Below are 13,693 nucleotides of genomic sequence, written 5' to 3' on the forward strand. Positions count from 1 at the left end.
CCCCTACTTCTACAATCCCAGTCTAGAAGCCACCTGTGGTTGTGGAGAACCTGAAACGCGACTGGTCCGAATCGAGACGGACTGTCAATGTAAAACAGAGGCCACGTTTCACACACTTGGTATGAAAAGAATGTAAAAGATCTCACTGTTTATATTGATTACATGTTGACATAATATTTCACACATACTAGGTTAGATAAAATACATTATTAAGACATATTTTACCTGTTTCTTTTTACTCTTTTTAACGTGGCCACTAGAAAAATTTAAATTACTAGAGCTTTGCATTTGTGGCTCCCGAGCTCGCCCTCTTGGACAGCCCTGGTCTTACGGAAGCTGAGCTGAAACACATCGGTTTATCAATTCAGCATTTATTGGAGTCTATTTAAGAGACAGACTTCAGGTAGGATGGGAAGGGGGACAGATACAGCAACATGGAACTAAAATTCATGGTGATAAATGTTTGAGTTGGTCCATGTTCCAGGGCTCTGGGGGGGGGGGGGTTGCTGAGAAGAAATCTAGGAAGGCTTCACAGAAGAAGTGACTTTGGTGTTAAGCATTATAGGATGAGTAGGAGTTTACCAGATGGATAAGGAAGAGGAAGAGCACTCCATGCTCAGGGAAATACCCAGGCAAAAGCTAAGAGGTTGACAGGTGCCCAGGGCATTTGAGGGAGTCAGGAAATTTACTGTGGTCCAAACATGATTTGTTGGAGGAAGAGGCTAGAGATGAAGCTGGGCTGGGTAGAAGCTTGAATGCCAGTCAAGTTTCGACCTGGGGGGTGGGGGGGCTGAGGCTGGGGAAAGACTCTTGGGCAGAAGGAGGTGGCTGGTCCCAATGTGGGTGAGTTCACCTACCTACCCACCCTCCTCAAAAGTGGAAAAAGGACCAGACCAGACCTTGTTTGAATGTGCAAAGCAAACGCTTTTATTTTGGTGCTCATGCTTTGTGGCTCAAAAGCATCTACTTCCTGCTTGGAATCCAAAAACATTTACAGAACCATAGAGAATCACTGCAACCTTTGTAAGAACATATACATGTGGGCTTATTTTGTGGTCCTTCCCTGTGCAAATCAGAAAGTTCTACATGCATCAGAATGACTTTCTCCAAGTTCCCCTCTGAGATTTTGGGGGCCCTGGAGGCTGTGACCCCACCCCGGATAGAGCATTCTCCTTCATCCCTCTTCCAGCCCAGTCACATCGAGAGAGTGGGAGATAGAGTCAGAGATGACAGCGCATGGGCTCTTGGAGCTTAGGGCGAGGGCTGTGTTCCTGGGCCCTAGCCCTGCAGAAAGGGGGCGGCTGAGGTGCTAACTTTGTTGGTTAGTGACCAACACAGGCGGCTAAGTCTCTCATGAAGTCTAGGCATTGCAGTGGGCAGGTTCATGGGGAGGACAGGGGCCTCTGGAGCTCTCTTCCCCAAAACTGGTCTGAAGGAAGGTGCCTGGGCACAGACAGGGGACCCAGACAGGGCTGGGGGTGGGAAGGTTTGGTCATGGTCAGGGTTTCACACTCAGAAACATCTAGGCCTGTGGCCTCAGGCTCTGTAGAGCCAGGGAGGAGGACTTGCTGTCATTTGCAAGTCTGGGTCTTCTAAGCATTGGAAGAGCAGAGCCGAGAGGTCAATACTCCATTGCCCAATGAGGAACCTGAGACCCAGAGAGGGGAAAGCAGTGGCTGATCGGACTTGGGGCTCAAACCCAGGGCTCTGACCCCTCCAATCTCCTCCCTACCTCACCCCAACTGTATTGTTTCTGCTCAGGTTCCAAATGGCCTCGTTAATATTCTCAGGTCAGGGCTGGTGCCATGAATGGGGAGCTGGACTCGGAGTCAGAAGTCCTGGGTTATGTTCCAGTGCCTTCCTACTACCCAGTCTTGCAAATAGCCTGCTGGTGCAGAGTGAGCTGCCTCTCCCTCCTCCAAGCCCCAGTGTCTTCACCGAGAAAGCAGCTCCTACTCTGTGATTTCCCATGGTCACTTAAATGGGTCAGTAGCCATGTGAGCACTAGCAAGCACAGGAAGTGCCCAGCCCATCGTAGGTGCCTCACAATGGTGGTGGTGGGGAAGGTTGGGCCAGGGCTGCTGGGATGTGAGGGAACCTCGGCTCTGGCCTTTCCTGGGACTCCACCTGCACCTGCTCTGGTTCTCCCAGGGGCTCCTGGGGCCTGTGTCTTGCCTGGGATCTGGTCAATGGGCACACTGTCTCCCTTTGCTGGTTCCAAAGGGCTCTGGAGTAAACCAAACAATATGGTGGGTGGTCAGTGGTTTCCAACAGCATTTGGGTTGTAAAGGGAGGCATGGGTGCCTCCTCCCCCACCCCAGACCCAGTCAGCCAAAGGCAGTGCTCCTAAGGGGGAAGCACAGAACATTCTTCACAGTTAAAGGGAGATGGGGATCCAAGCTCAGAGGCACAAGATAAGCCAGTAATACATTCCATTCCAAAGAGCCCCCATAGGCTCTGAGGTCTGGGGCCCAAGAGGGGGCAATTGGTGCATTAGCTTGGAACAAAAATTGGGGTCAAGTTAGGGGCTCTTAGCTGGCTGAGGCGGGGCTGGGCACATGGCCCTTAGGCGGGACCAATGATGATGTTCCTGAAGCCTTTCACGGCCTTCAGCTTGTCACTCTCGAAGTTCACCACCAGCATATGGCGGCCCACGTGGCATGGCAGCAGATTCACTCTCACCTTGACCTCCTCCCCCACTTCCACGGGGTCCGGGCTGTGGAGAGGCCAGGATGACATGTGACTACTGGGGACTTAGCACAGAGCCTCAACTTCATGCAACAAGAACAAAATGGGCCCACTCACCGCTCTCCAAGAGCCTGGGCAATCTGCCCTCCCACGTGCAGAGGGGCCCGCGTGTGTGCACGTGTGCATGGAAGTGGACGCTGTGCTTTGGGGTAAGAGTGGGTACACTCAGGGGACTCCATGTGTGAGAATGCACTGAGCTGTACATACAGGACTTGTGTTATTTACTGTATGTAAGTTACAATACAATAAAAAAGTAAAAGGATCTCTGCTTGTACTTGTGTATGTAGATATGCATCTGTGAGGACACACCCACACATGTGCACGTGCACACATTCCAGATGTGGATGCTTGTGTTTGCACGAGGCCCTAGAGGCGGGTGCTTAGTGACTCAATGTGTTCACTGTTCAGGCCTGGGAGGACACGGGCCGGACTGCAGCTAGAGTGCTACGGGTGCTCAGGGAGGATGCGAGGTGGCGACTGTGCCTAAGGGGCTGGGGAATGGTCACGTCGGTGTATTAAGGCAGGTGTGTGGGTGGGTGTGTGGGAGATGAGAGGAGGGAGTTACCGGCCAGGGTTTGGTGCCTGCAGGCAGCCCCTCCCTCCACCAGCACCCGCCCTGTGCTCCCCAGCCCCCCAGCTGGAGTGACCGGCACTCACACGTCCACGATCTTCTGCTCCTCCATCAGGCCGGCCCCCTCCATGGTGAAGGTGCAGCCTGACAGGGGCATGGGAAGGGGGTTCCGCAGGGACGCCTCAGCCACCAGCTTGCGGTTCTGCTTGGGCTCTCCCAGGATCTGGAAGACGGAACACATGTCAGAGGGAGAGGAGCCTGAGGCCCTCAACAGCAGGCAGGGGCCCGGCGGGGCCCGGCGGGGCCATCTCTATATTTGCTGCGATTTGGCCCCACTCTGGCACGATCGCTCCCCACCTCTGTGCCTGTTTCCTCATCTAGAAAACACGGACGTTCACGGACCTGCAGTGAGGCTCCACGTGACTCGGGGGATGTAGAAAGTGCCTCCCTTGTTCTAGGGCCTGGATGGAAAGATCACAGGCTTTGGGGCCAGGCTGATCTCTACCCCTTCCTCACTGTGTGACCTTGGGAAAGTAACTACCCCCTCTGAGCCTTGGTTTCTTCTTAGGAGAGAAATGCCTTGCTGCAGGGCTCTCCTGAGGATTAACTGAGCTAATATGTGCAAGCTCCTAGCAGAGTGTGTGGCATGCAGTGCTCACTCCCACCCCCTCTGCCCTTTACCACTTATTTGTAACTGCAGCATTTGGGATTCTGGGGCTGTGGCTCCTCCAGGCGCATCACTATGGTGCCGAGGATGATGGTGATAAGAATAGTCAGCCCTTATGAGCCCTTATAATGCATTTCCTGGGATGCACATTTAATTCGTACAACACACCTAGGTGCTAGTATTAACTCCACCTTGCAGACAAATAAACCGAGGTCCAGAGGGGCAGAGTGACCTGCCCAGGGCCACCCATGCACAAACCCAGGGAGTCAGACTGCAGAGTCTGTGCCCTTAAACCCTCTGCCTCTCCCTGCCCCACTAGGGCCCCAGGGCCTGGGGATCTCACCTTAGCTCTCAAGGGTCCATGATTCTGAGATCCCTAATTTCCACCCACCCCCAACCACTCTGGGATTCTAGGATTCATTCCTAGAGGTAGGAGTCCCAAATTCTTTCAGCTTCATGATGCTTTCCTTTGATGAAGTTAGAATTTGAAGAACCCTGGGGCATCAAAGATCTGGAGGTGGCAGGGCTGCTGGTATGTGCATGTGGGGTGGGGGAAGCTGTCCTGGGACCCCGCCCCCAGCCCCATACCCTGCCCAGCCCACCCCTTACCCGGATCTTGATTTCTGGATTCTCCAGGTAGATGTCCCTCTCGGCCAACAGGTAGCTGTTGGTATCCGGCTCCATGAGAAGGCCCCGCACCTTGATGAGGTTTGACTCGGTCAGACACTCACAGTACTTCTCATAGAGGATTCGAAGGGGAATGCTCTTCTCTGCAGGAAAGGAGAGGGAAGAACACTCGTAATAGCTGATTTACGGCCCCCATCTCTCCCATGGCATCTCCACGAGGCACAGAGAGGGGAAAGAATGTGCTTGAGGTCACATAGCTAGTGAACGAATAAGCAGATCCCAGGCCTTTCCCCCCCGTCTGCCCTGGCTCGGGGGTCCCCAGGAAGGAGCTGGGAGGGGAGGCAGGACAGCTGGTCGGGGAAGTGCTGGAGCTCCAACAGGCCTGGGTTCTGATCTTGCCTCTCTGCCCTTAGCCAGCTGGTGATGCTGGGCAAGTCACTCCACCTCTCAGGACCTCAATTTCCCTGCATGAAGCTGGTGGGATTGTACCCATTTTACAGATGAAGAAATACTTCCACCAGTAAGTGCTCAGATCGGGAGACCTGGTGCAGCACGGCCACTGACTGGCTGTGTGAGCCTGGGAAGGTGACCTCTCCTCTCAGTTTCTCCTCTGTTCCCTGGGACATCTGGCACCTGCTGGGAGGAGCTAAGACCAGAGGACATTTAGAACAAAGCCACACAGTGATGAGGGGATGAGAAGAGCCAACCCCTTCCACCGTGGAGAAGCAAAGTGTGGTTTCTAGCCCCATTTTTCTGACAACACTGAGGCACAAGGACACTAGGGGTCAGCTTGCAGGAGGCAGGAAAGAAGAGCAAAGAGCACAGGCCTGAGAATCTGCAGGCTTGGCCGTGAAGTGCTTGTCCACTCAGTCCCAGAGAGCCTTGGGCAAACCCCTTCTGGAAGGCTCCTCGGACCTCCCCTCAAATGGGAGCGCCGGAGGGCTGGTCTTGGGGCTCAGTGGAGCCCAGCCAACCCCGGGCCATGATGGGAGACGTGGCTGCCTCTTTTCCTGCCATCTGTCCCCTCACTCCCCTACCAGGCTCCTGCCACTCACCGGAATTTGCACACATCTGAGGATAACCTCGTTATTTGCTCATTGTTTTGCTCTCAGTCCACTTGCCTTATACTTCTTAACCTTTTTTGCCTGGGGACGCTTTTCCTTATTTGCGGCAAACCAGTCTCATTTACTATAAATAGAAGGTAACTGGCAAAAATAAATACAAGCCAAGTCACGCTCGTTCAGTTCCAGCTAGATATTCTTGTCTGCCGAGGGCTCCAGGCTGAGGCGGGAGATCGGCGAGGGGTAGGGGTGCTGAGCCTGCAAGCACCACTGAGATGCTCCTCACGGGGTCCGTCTAAAAGACGGTGGGGGCCTGACGGACAGCCACCTTCTCGCTGCAGGTCAAGGTCTAAGCCCCGGCCTGCCCCGCGCCCCAGCTGTTCATCCCCAGGGTGGATCCGCCCCAACCTCTGAGCAGACGACGTAGGGGAAGAAACCCCAACCTTCTGCCAAAAAAGACAGAAAGGAGTGAAAATCCCCTGGTCAGGGCCTGGTGGAACCGAGTGGAAACCGGCCAGCTACATGGGAAAGGACAACACCGCCCTCCAGGAGCTTAGAGGATGTGGCCCCAACTGTTGACTTTTCCAGAAGGCTGAAGCCAGCGTGGGGCCGGACCTTTGAGAACCTCGGGCCATGGGCCAAGGATCACGGCCTTGGCAGAGAGAGGAAAACATACATGTACAGCCAGTCTCAGTCGTTCCTTAGATGACTAGCCCTGTTCTAGAAAGTGCCCTGGGCGTGGCCACAGAGGCCACAGTGCCTGCACTCCCAGTGACCCACCTGGAGGGGTGAGGGGAGGAGAGAGAGGATGGGTGGGGGCAGGAAGGGGAAGGGAGAGGAGCAGCGCAAGGAGGCAAGGGTGGGGATGGCTCTCTGTCCTAGGCCTGGTTTCCTGTCTATTAGCACATTCTGGAAATTCCCCAGATCTTATTATCTAAGAATAACAAGCAAGCCAGCCAAAGTCTGGGGTCATGGTGGGGGCAGGGTGGTGAAAGCCTCTATCTGAGGCCAAGCTTGGCACTGGAGGCCTGACCGAGCATCCTAGACTAGCCCCACCTTGCAGCCCGAGGGCAACACACAGGACCTCTGCCCTCCTCCGCCCTCTCCCTGCAGGCTGCGTCCCTCACGGGTCGCCGAGGCAGGAGGGACCGCTCTGCCGTGAACACATCCCCGGGATGATGGGAAACACCGACAGGCTTGGCTGAGCCTCGGCAGAACAATGCTCCAAGGTCCCAGATGGTAACTGGGTGGCAAAGGGTGACTCAACAGGAAGGAAGTTCTTCTGGCATCGTTGGCCCGAGCTGGAGTTCACCTAATGCCACACATTCCAGGAAAGACAGTTCCTCCCTTTGAAGAGGTTCCGAACATGAGAAGAACCTGCTGGTGCAGTCACACGCAGGGGCTGGTGGGCTCTTCAAAATCAAACAGCCTTCCTACAAGTGGGGAACCTGAGGCCTGGAACGGAGAAGACAAATCCCCGGGGGCCCACAACCCATCGACAGAATGGTAGGAACTAGAACTTGGGTTTGCTGGCCATGGCACATACCCGTAGGGATGGACCCCTGCCGAGGTCCCCCGGGGCCAGGATGCAGAGGTGACAGCTGGGTCCTTCGCATGCCATTGGGGTTGGGAGGGGCTCAGGAGCCACTGGGCCCAGCACCGAGACCGCCGTCTGGCACAGCAGGTGTTCAGGACAGACCGTCAGGGCTTCTCTGCCTTCCCATGATCAGGCCCCATTTTATACTTTCCAGATATTTCCTGAGCGCACGGTCTCCTCCAGTCCTTCCAGGGGCCCATCAGGACGGTGTGCTGTTACCCCACTGAACGATGGGGGTGATTCGAGGCTCCGAGAGCAAGTTCATCCCACCCAGGTTTGTACATTTAGAAGGTGGGGGAGGCCATAGGCGAAGCCAGGCCTGGCTGGCCTCAGAACACGTGTTCTAGCAGCCCGAAGTGTTGGGGTCCTGTCCTGGCTTTGCCCCTAAGGACGTCCCCCTGCTCAGGGACCCTGCTAGGCCCTCTGCTCTGGGTATGCGGCCCCAGGAGCGCCCGTGGTGGGCCCGAGACAGAGAAACCAGGAGGTGGCACTGTCGCCACCACGGACTCCAGGCCTGAAACAGACAGGCCTTCTGAGGAACTCCAAGGCCGTGGCCCTCACGCCAGACCGTTGGGGGCCAAGGGCAGAGGCAGAGGTAACGAAGGGGAGGAAACATGCGTCTGAAGGCAAGAGTAGGGGCCAGGCGAGGGCAAACAGACTCCATAAACACAGAGCCCTCCGCGCCCTGGGCCTCTCCACCAGCTCCGCATGTGAGCATGCCGGCTCCCGGGTATGGAGCACCTACTCTGTGCACCGCCCCCCCCCCAGCCCACCGGACAGTCCTACACTGCAGGATCATGACTGCCACGGGCCTCATGGGGACACTGAGGTTCAGGGAGGCAGCCATTTGCCCAGGTGACCCAGCGAGTGGGACCCTCCTCTCTGAAGCCCCGGGATGAAGAGTGTTCACACTACCCCTCAGAGGATGATCAGAAGACCCCACCACCAAGACCCCTTTGCCTCCTCAGGCCTGAAGGCTGCCCAAGCACAAACCAGGATCAGGTGGCTGGGGGGCAGGACACCAGGCTCTACGCTGCCTCACTAGGTGACCTGAGTGGCCACAACCCCTCCCAGGGCCTCAGGCTTGTGTTTAGGAAGATTATCAGGTGCAGTGACCAAGCCAGGCAGGGAAAGAGACCCAGGAGGCGTGTGTGCGGGTTTCTGACCAGGAGGCTTGAGCGACAGAGGCTCTGTCTGGGGGCTGCAGACTGGGTCGGCTACTGACATTGTTTCGCCCCAGAACAGGGCAGGGGATCTGCCTCACAGGGAGGCCACGTCGGAGGAGAAGTTCAGGCCGGGAGGAAAACACTTCCTCCCCGGGGGCCGGGCTGTTCTCCTCTCACTGCTCCCAGAGCTACACTGCCCAATAGGGCAGCTTCTGGCCACATGCGGCTGGTTAACTTGAAGTGGAATTAAAACTTGAGTTCCGGGGCGCCTGGGTGGCTCAGTCGTTAGGCGTCTGCCTTCGGCTCAGGTCCTGATCCCAGGGTCCTGGGATCGAGCCCCGCATCGGGCTCCCGGCTCGGCGGAGAGCCTGCTTCTCCCTCTCCCACTCCCCCTGCTTGTGTCCCTGCTCTCGCAGTTCGTTTCAAGTGCTCACCGGCCACATGGAGCTGGCCGCCAGCGTCTGGACAGTGCAGACACAGAACAGCTCCCACGTGGCAGAAAGTTCTAGAGCCCCTTCTCTTTGAGGCCGAGAACCTCCCGAGAGACAGGAGAGGTTCTCGCAGGGGCCGTGGGGGGAGCCGGAGGGAAGGAAAGAGCTGAGAGCAGGCAGTATCGCGTTCAGGGAAGTAACCTGAGGTCCCATGAAGGTGACATGGACCGAAGCAGTGTAGTTGCTGAGAGTATAGGTTCAAGTCTCAGTCCTGTCCCTTCCTAACTGTGAGGCCTTGGGAAAGTTCCTTAACCTCTCTGTGCTCAGTCTTCTCATCTGGAGAATGGGGCAATAAAAGAATCCACCTCCCCCTTTTGTTGTAAGAATTAAGTGGGTTGCTCGTTATAAAGGACGTGGGCAGGGCGCCTGGGTGGCTCAGTTGGTTAAGGACGTGGGCAGGACCTGACCCAGAGGACGTGCCACAGGAACATCTGCAAGGTCCACCGCACCTGCCAGGGGCCGAGCGCATTACCTCGCGCATCGTTGCTTGGCGGTCAGTAACAGCTCCGGGAACGCAGGGCCTTACCGGACAAGGGCTCCAGTGGAAGACTGAGCAGGTCCTTGGTGCCACACTCGGGCCCCAGGGCCCCGTTGTAGCTGACGGTGCGGGCATGCAGCAGGAGACGGCAGGTGTGGCGCTCGGCCGTGCTGTTGGTGATGTAGGCGAAGACGTCAAAGTCACTGCCCATGTTCATGCTCTGGCCCACGCGGATCCGCATGGCCACGCCCGTCTCCACTTTATCAGTCAGCTTGTTCAGGTGGTTGGCCCTTTTGAAGGCTTCTCTCTCCTCTGGAGACCCTGTGAGGATGGGGATGAGAGCTCCACTATGGCCCTTGAAATAGGGACCAAGGACAACGAGGCTGGGGCAGGGCAAGCTGGCTTTTCAGAGTCCCGGTGACTCAGAGCAGCTCTGGAGGATCCCCTTGTCTACACTGCTGTGCCAGGAGGACGAAAGAATATTTTATTCACTTTCCACAAGTAAACTCCTATACCTCCCTCAAGACGAGCCCCAAACGACACCCCCTCCTCCAGGAAGCCTTCTCTGACCACTCCTGCGCCAGGATAAATGAGTCACCATGTCTTCTCGAGTTTCACCTGTGCCTATTGCCTATCATACTTTTTATTTAACCAAGTTGTTTTCTGTTTATGTACTTACCCTCTTAAGCGGCTCAAAGACTAAGACTGTATTTTACTTACCTCTGTCATACCCAAAGCCTCTAACAGTGCTTGGTGGATAGTAAACACCAATATGATGACGCAAACTTTCTCACCTCCCAGTGTTCACCCGGGTATTACCTCTACCTGAGATCTTTTCCCCCTCCTCCCCTCCCGGTGGAGCTCCCCGCCTCTGTGTCCCATCTACCTTTCTCCTCTGCTCCTTTTTGTTTCTTCCCCGGTGTTTCTGGGTGCATATCTACGTCTCCCAACAAACCATCAGCTCTAGACCTTTCAGAGACCAGGGGAAGCACCTTTTCCTTCCGTTGTCTCCCTTCCAGCTAGAGTATGGCTGCTTGTTCCCCAAACCCCGGGCCAGCGCCGCTAAGTCAGTGGGAGTCAGATGAGGGCAGGAGCGATGTCTCCTTAGACACCTAAGTGAGCCCTCCTGGGCTCACGGATGCTTAGAAAACATCTACTGTATTGCATTGGCTGCTGGTTGTGTTCCAAAACAATTTAAAAAATAAGCTGTGTCCTTTCTTCCCTCTCTTGATTTAACACAAGATGCGGAGAGCGGCTTCGTCTTCCTATCAGATTGCAGCTCTCTTATTAAGTTGCTCTTGCCCCACTTCTCTCCTCCTTCCCCATCCATCTTCACGCTCACCTCCCCAGCTCCGTGTGAAATACTGCACAAATAAACACTACAGTGTTCCTGGAATCTCTTTTCCAGGGCCCGCCCCTCTGGACTTGCAAGCTGTTCTAGTCCAAACACATTGCAATTACAAGAAAAGGGGGGTGGGGGTGGGATAGCCCATCTTCGGTTGTAGGTGCCATTACGACAAATACTGTTACAAAACAACACAGACATCATTAATCTTTCTGTTCAGATGCATGCGTCTCCAACATAACGGGCATCCCTTCAGTTGTATTTAAGTCAAACCAGCCAAAAAAGCAAGGCTTAAAAACCCCATGGAATCCTTTTGTGGAATACAGAATTCTTTTCTTAAGTGAATACTCCTCTACTACTGTCTCCCAGTGTGCTTTTTTCTAAGAAAAGATGTAAAATGGAGAGTAACCTACAGGTCCTTATTGTATGCAGGCTGCCAAAAAAACACACATGCATGCATGTGCGCGCACACAAACACACACACACACACACGAGCCCACTGGCTGGTAAAACGGGCTGGTGAAGGCTCTGGGGAGCCGGGCACCTACCCTCCGGGTACTTGTAGGTGTGGGTGATATCCTCCCGCTCATCACGGCCCACGCTCTTTGTGCTGATCTTCATCCCCACGATCTGGGAGTTGTTGGTGGACTTGCACATGGATCCATCGTCCTGCAGGATCCAGTTCACCACGTCGGCATTGACCTCAGCAAAGACAAAAGGAGCGTCGTACTTGGTGCTCAGGTTGCCCTCCTTGATGGCACGAACCGGAACCGGGCCACAGCAGTATGTCCCTGGTTGGAGATAAGAGGAGAGATGGGCCTGGACTGCGGGGAGGGTGGCACCCTCTCACACCTTCCACATTTCTTTTTTTTTTTTTTTAAAGATTTTATTTATTTATTTGAGAGAGAGAGAGAATGAGAGAGAAAGAGCATAGCGGGGGAGGGTCAGAGGGAGAAGCAGACTCCCTGCCGAGCAGGGAGCCCGATGTGGGACTCGATCCCAGGACTCCAGGATCACGACCTGAGCCGAAGGCAGTCGCTTAACCGACTGAGCCACCCAGGTGCCCACACCTTCCACATTTCAACCACATTGTTGCAGGGAATCTCAAGACCATCCAGCCCTTTGACTCAGGGACTCCATTGCTGGGAAAGAAGGCAGCAGAGAGTAAGAATTGACAATGGAGACTCTGGAGCCCACCCAGCTTCTGGGGTTCAAATCTCAGCTGGCCTCTTATTAGCTGGGTGACCTTGGGGAAGTGACTTAACTTCTCTAAGCCTGTTTTGTGTGGTGGGGATATTTGTACCCACCTAATGAGGATTCGGGTACACTAAATGCTATGTAAGTGTCTGAAATATAAAATAGAAGCGTATCCTCAGGCATCCTGAGGAAGGGAGGGAGCCATGTGGTAGAAGGCGTCCATCTGTCCTGCTTCCTGCCCGCACAGAGAGCCACACCCGCCCATCAATGTACTCAGGGAGTGCACCATGACTGAATGAACATGAGAGCTGGATGCTTCTCTCACTGGGGTTCACAAAGTTAAATGTGGAGGGCTAGAGGCTGGGTAGCTTACTACAGTATATCCATTTGATGCAACGCGGTAACATTCATTTAAAATTAAAATCACGGAAAACTATGTATAGAGAAATGCCAAGGACATATGGAGAAGTGACGGGGCCTAGACGAAAGGCCACGTGCAGCTGGAGATCTTAACGCAGGGACCAAAGACCCCCAAAGCACTGCAAATAGAATTCGGGGGTCCGTGAACTTGGATGGGAAAAAAATTACATCTTTGTCTTCTGAATTTGGATAACACTTCCTTCGATTGCGAAAGCAGACAAACCATAGTCTCAGGTGCACTTATGACTTCTCACCCATAAGGAACACAGACATTTATGTATCACTTTATAGTTGTCATAGATAATTGGAAATACCGCTTATATGCATCTGTACCAGTACATTATGGAACTTACGATCTCTACCACTAGATCTTGTTCTGTAAACCATATATTATTATATCATAAATTTATTTTTTTAAATTTTGATAACCATGTTTCAGTGCAATTGGTTTTCTTTGTTACCCTAGGTAATATATTCTATGCATTTAAAAATATTATTCTGTTGGGAAGATGGGGTAACTGGGTGATGGGCATTAAGGAGGGCACGTGATGTGATGAACACTGGGTGTTATACGCAACTAATGAATCGTTGAACACTATGCCAAAAACTAATGATGTACTATATGTTGGCTGATTGGATTTAAATAAAAAATAAATAAATACAAATAAAAATATCATTCTGAGAAAGGATCCATTTGGTTTCACCCAAATTTGCCTTGGTGTTCTGTCTCTTTTTCTCTTTCTCTTTTCTCTATCTCTTTCTCTCCTTCTCTCTGTCTCTGTCTGTCTCTTTCTCCCTCTGTCTCTGGCTCTCTGTCTCTCACACACACACCTACAAACAAATATATAATAGGAAATTACTGGAAGCTGTGTGTAAATGTTAATGACATTTCTTTTGAGGGGGAGAGGACAAAGATGTTGTTTGATTTTTTTCTTTGTGCTTCTCCATATTTGTTTTCCACAATGCATGTGAATTACTTTTCAAATCATAAAAGAAGCGGATCGTACACTACGAGTGAGGACCCCCCACACTCGTGCAGACCAGTCAGTGGTCTCTGCAGTCAGCCAGACTGGGGTTAGAACCTGGCTCTGCCTCTCCCGGCTGAGGGACTGTGGGGGTGTTCTCGCCAAGCCTCAGTTTCCCCGTCTAGGGAAGGGGGCCACGCCCACCCACCTTCACTCTTCTCCTGGGGCGTGGGGTCGAGGGCCTGCCACCCCTCGTAGCCAGGCTGCAGGTCCGGCCTGCTCATCCATGACTCCGCCCAGCAGTGGTAGTTCCTGTGGGAGAAATGAAGCGAGGACTCACACTCCTCCCGCGGGCAGTCC

At 53.8% G+C, this 13,693-nt stretch overlaps 1 protein-coding gene across 1 annotated transcript in view; it reads right to left on the minus strand.

The window, feature by feature from the left end:
- Nucleotides 1–903: 903 nt before the first annotated feature.
- Nucleotides 904–13,693, minus strand: part of TGM2 (transglutaminase 2) — a 32,803-nt gene continuing 20,013 nt past the window's right edge. The window contains exons 8-13 of the mRNA XM_035006298.1: nucleotides 13,542–13,645; nucleotides 11,300–11,542; nucleotides 9,455–9,727; nucleotides 4,596–4,756; nucleotides 3,406–3,542; nucleotides 904–2,716 (exon numbers count right to left, since the gene is read on the minus strand). Of these exons, the coding sequence (XP_034862189.1) occupies nucleotides 2,566–2,716; nucleotides 3,406–3,542; nucleotides 4,596–4,756; nucleotides 9,455–9,727; nucleotides 11,300–11,542; nucleotides 13,542–13,645 (1,069 nt within the window). The 3' untranslated portion in view covers nucleotides 904–2,565. The remainder of the gene's footprint in view (nucleotides 2,717–3,405; nucleotides 3,543–4,595; nucleotides 4,757–9,454; nucleotides 9,728–11,299; nucleotides 11,543–13,541; nucleotides 13,646–13,693) is intronic.

This window comes from Mirounga leonina, unplaced genomic scaffold, assembly GCF_011800145.1.
Source record: "Mirounga leonina isolate KUSES-001 unplaced genomic scaffold, KU_Mleo_1.0 Mir_150, whole genome shotgun sequence".
NCBI classification, from domain to species: Eukaryota; Metazoa; Chordata; class Mammalia; order Carnivora; family Phocidae; genus Mirounga; species Mirounga leonina.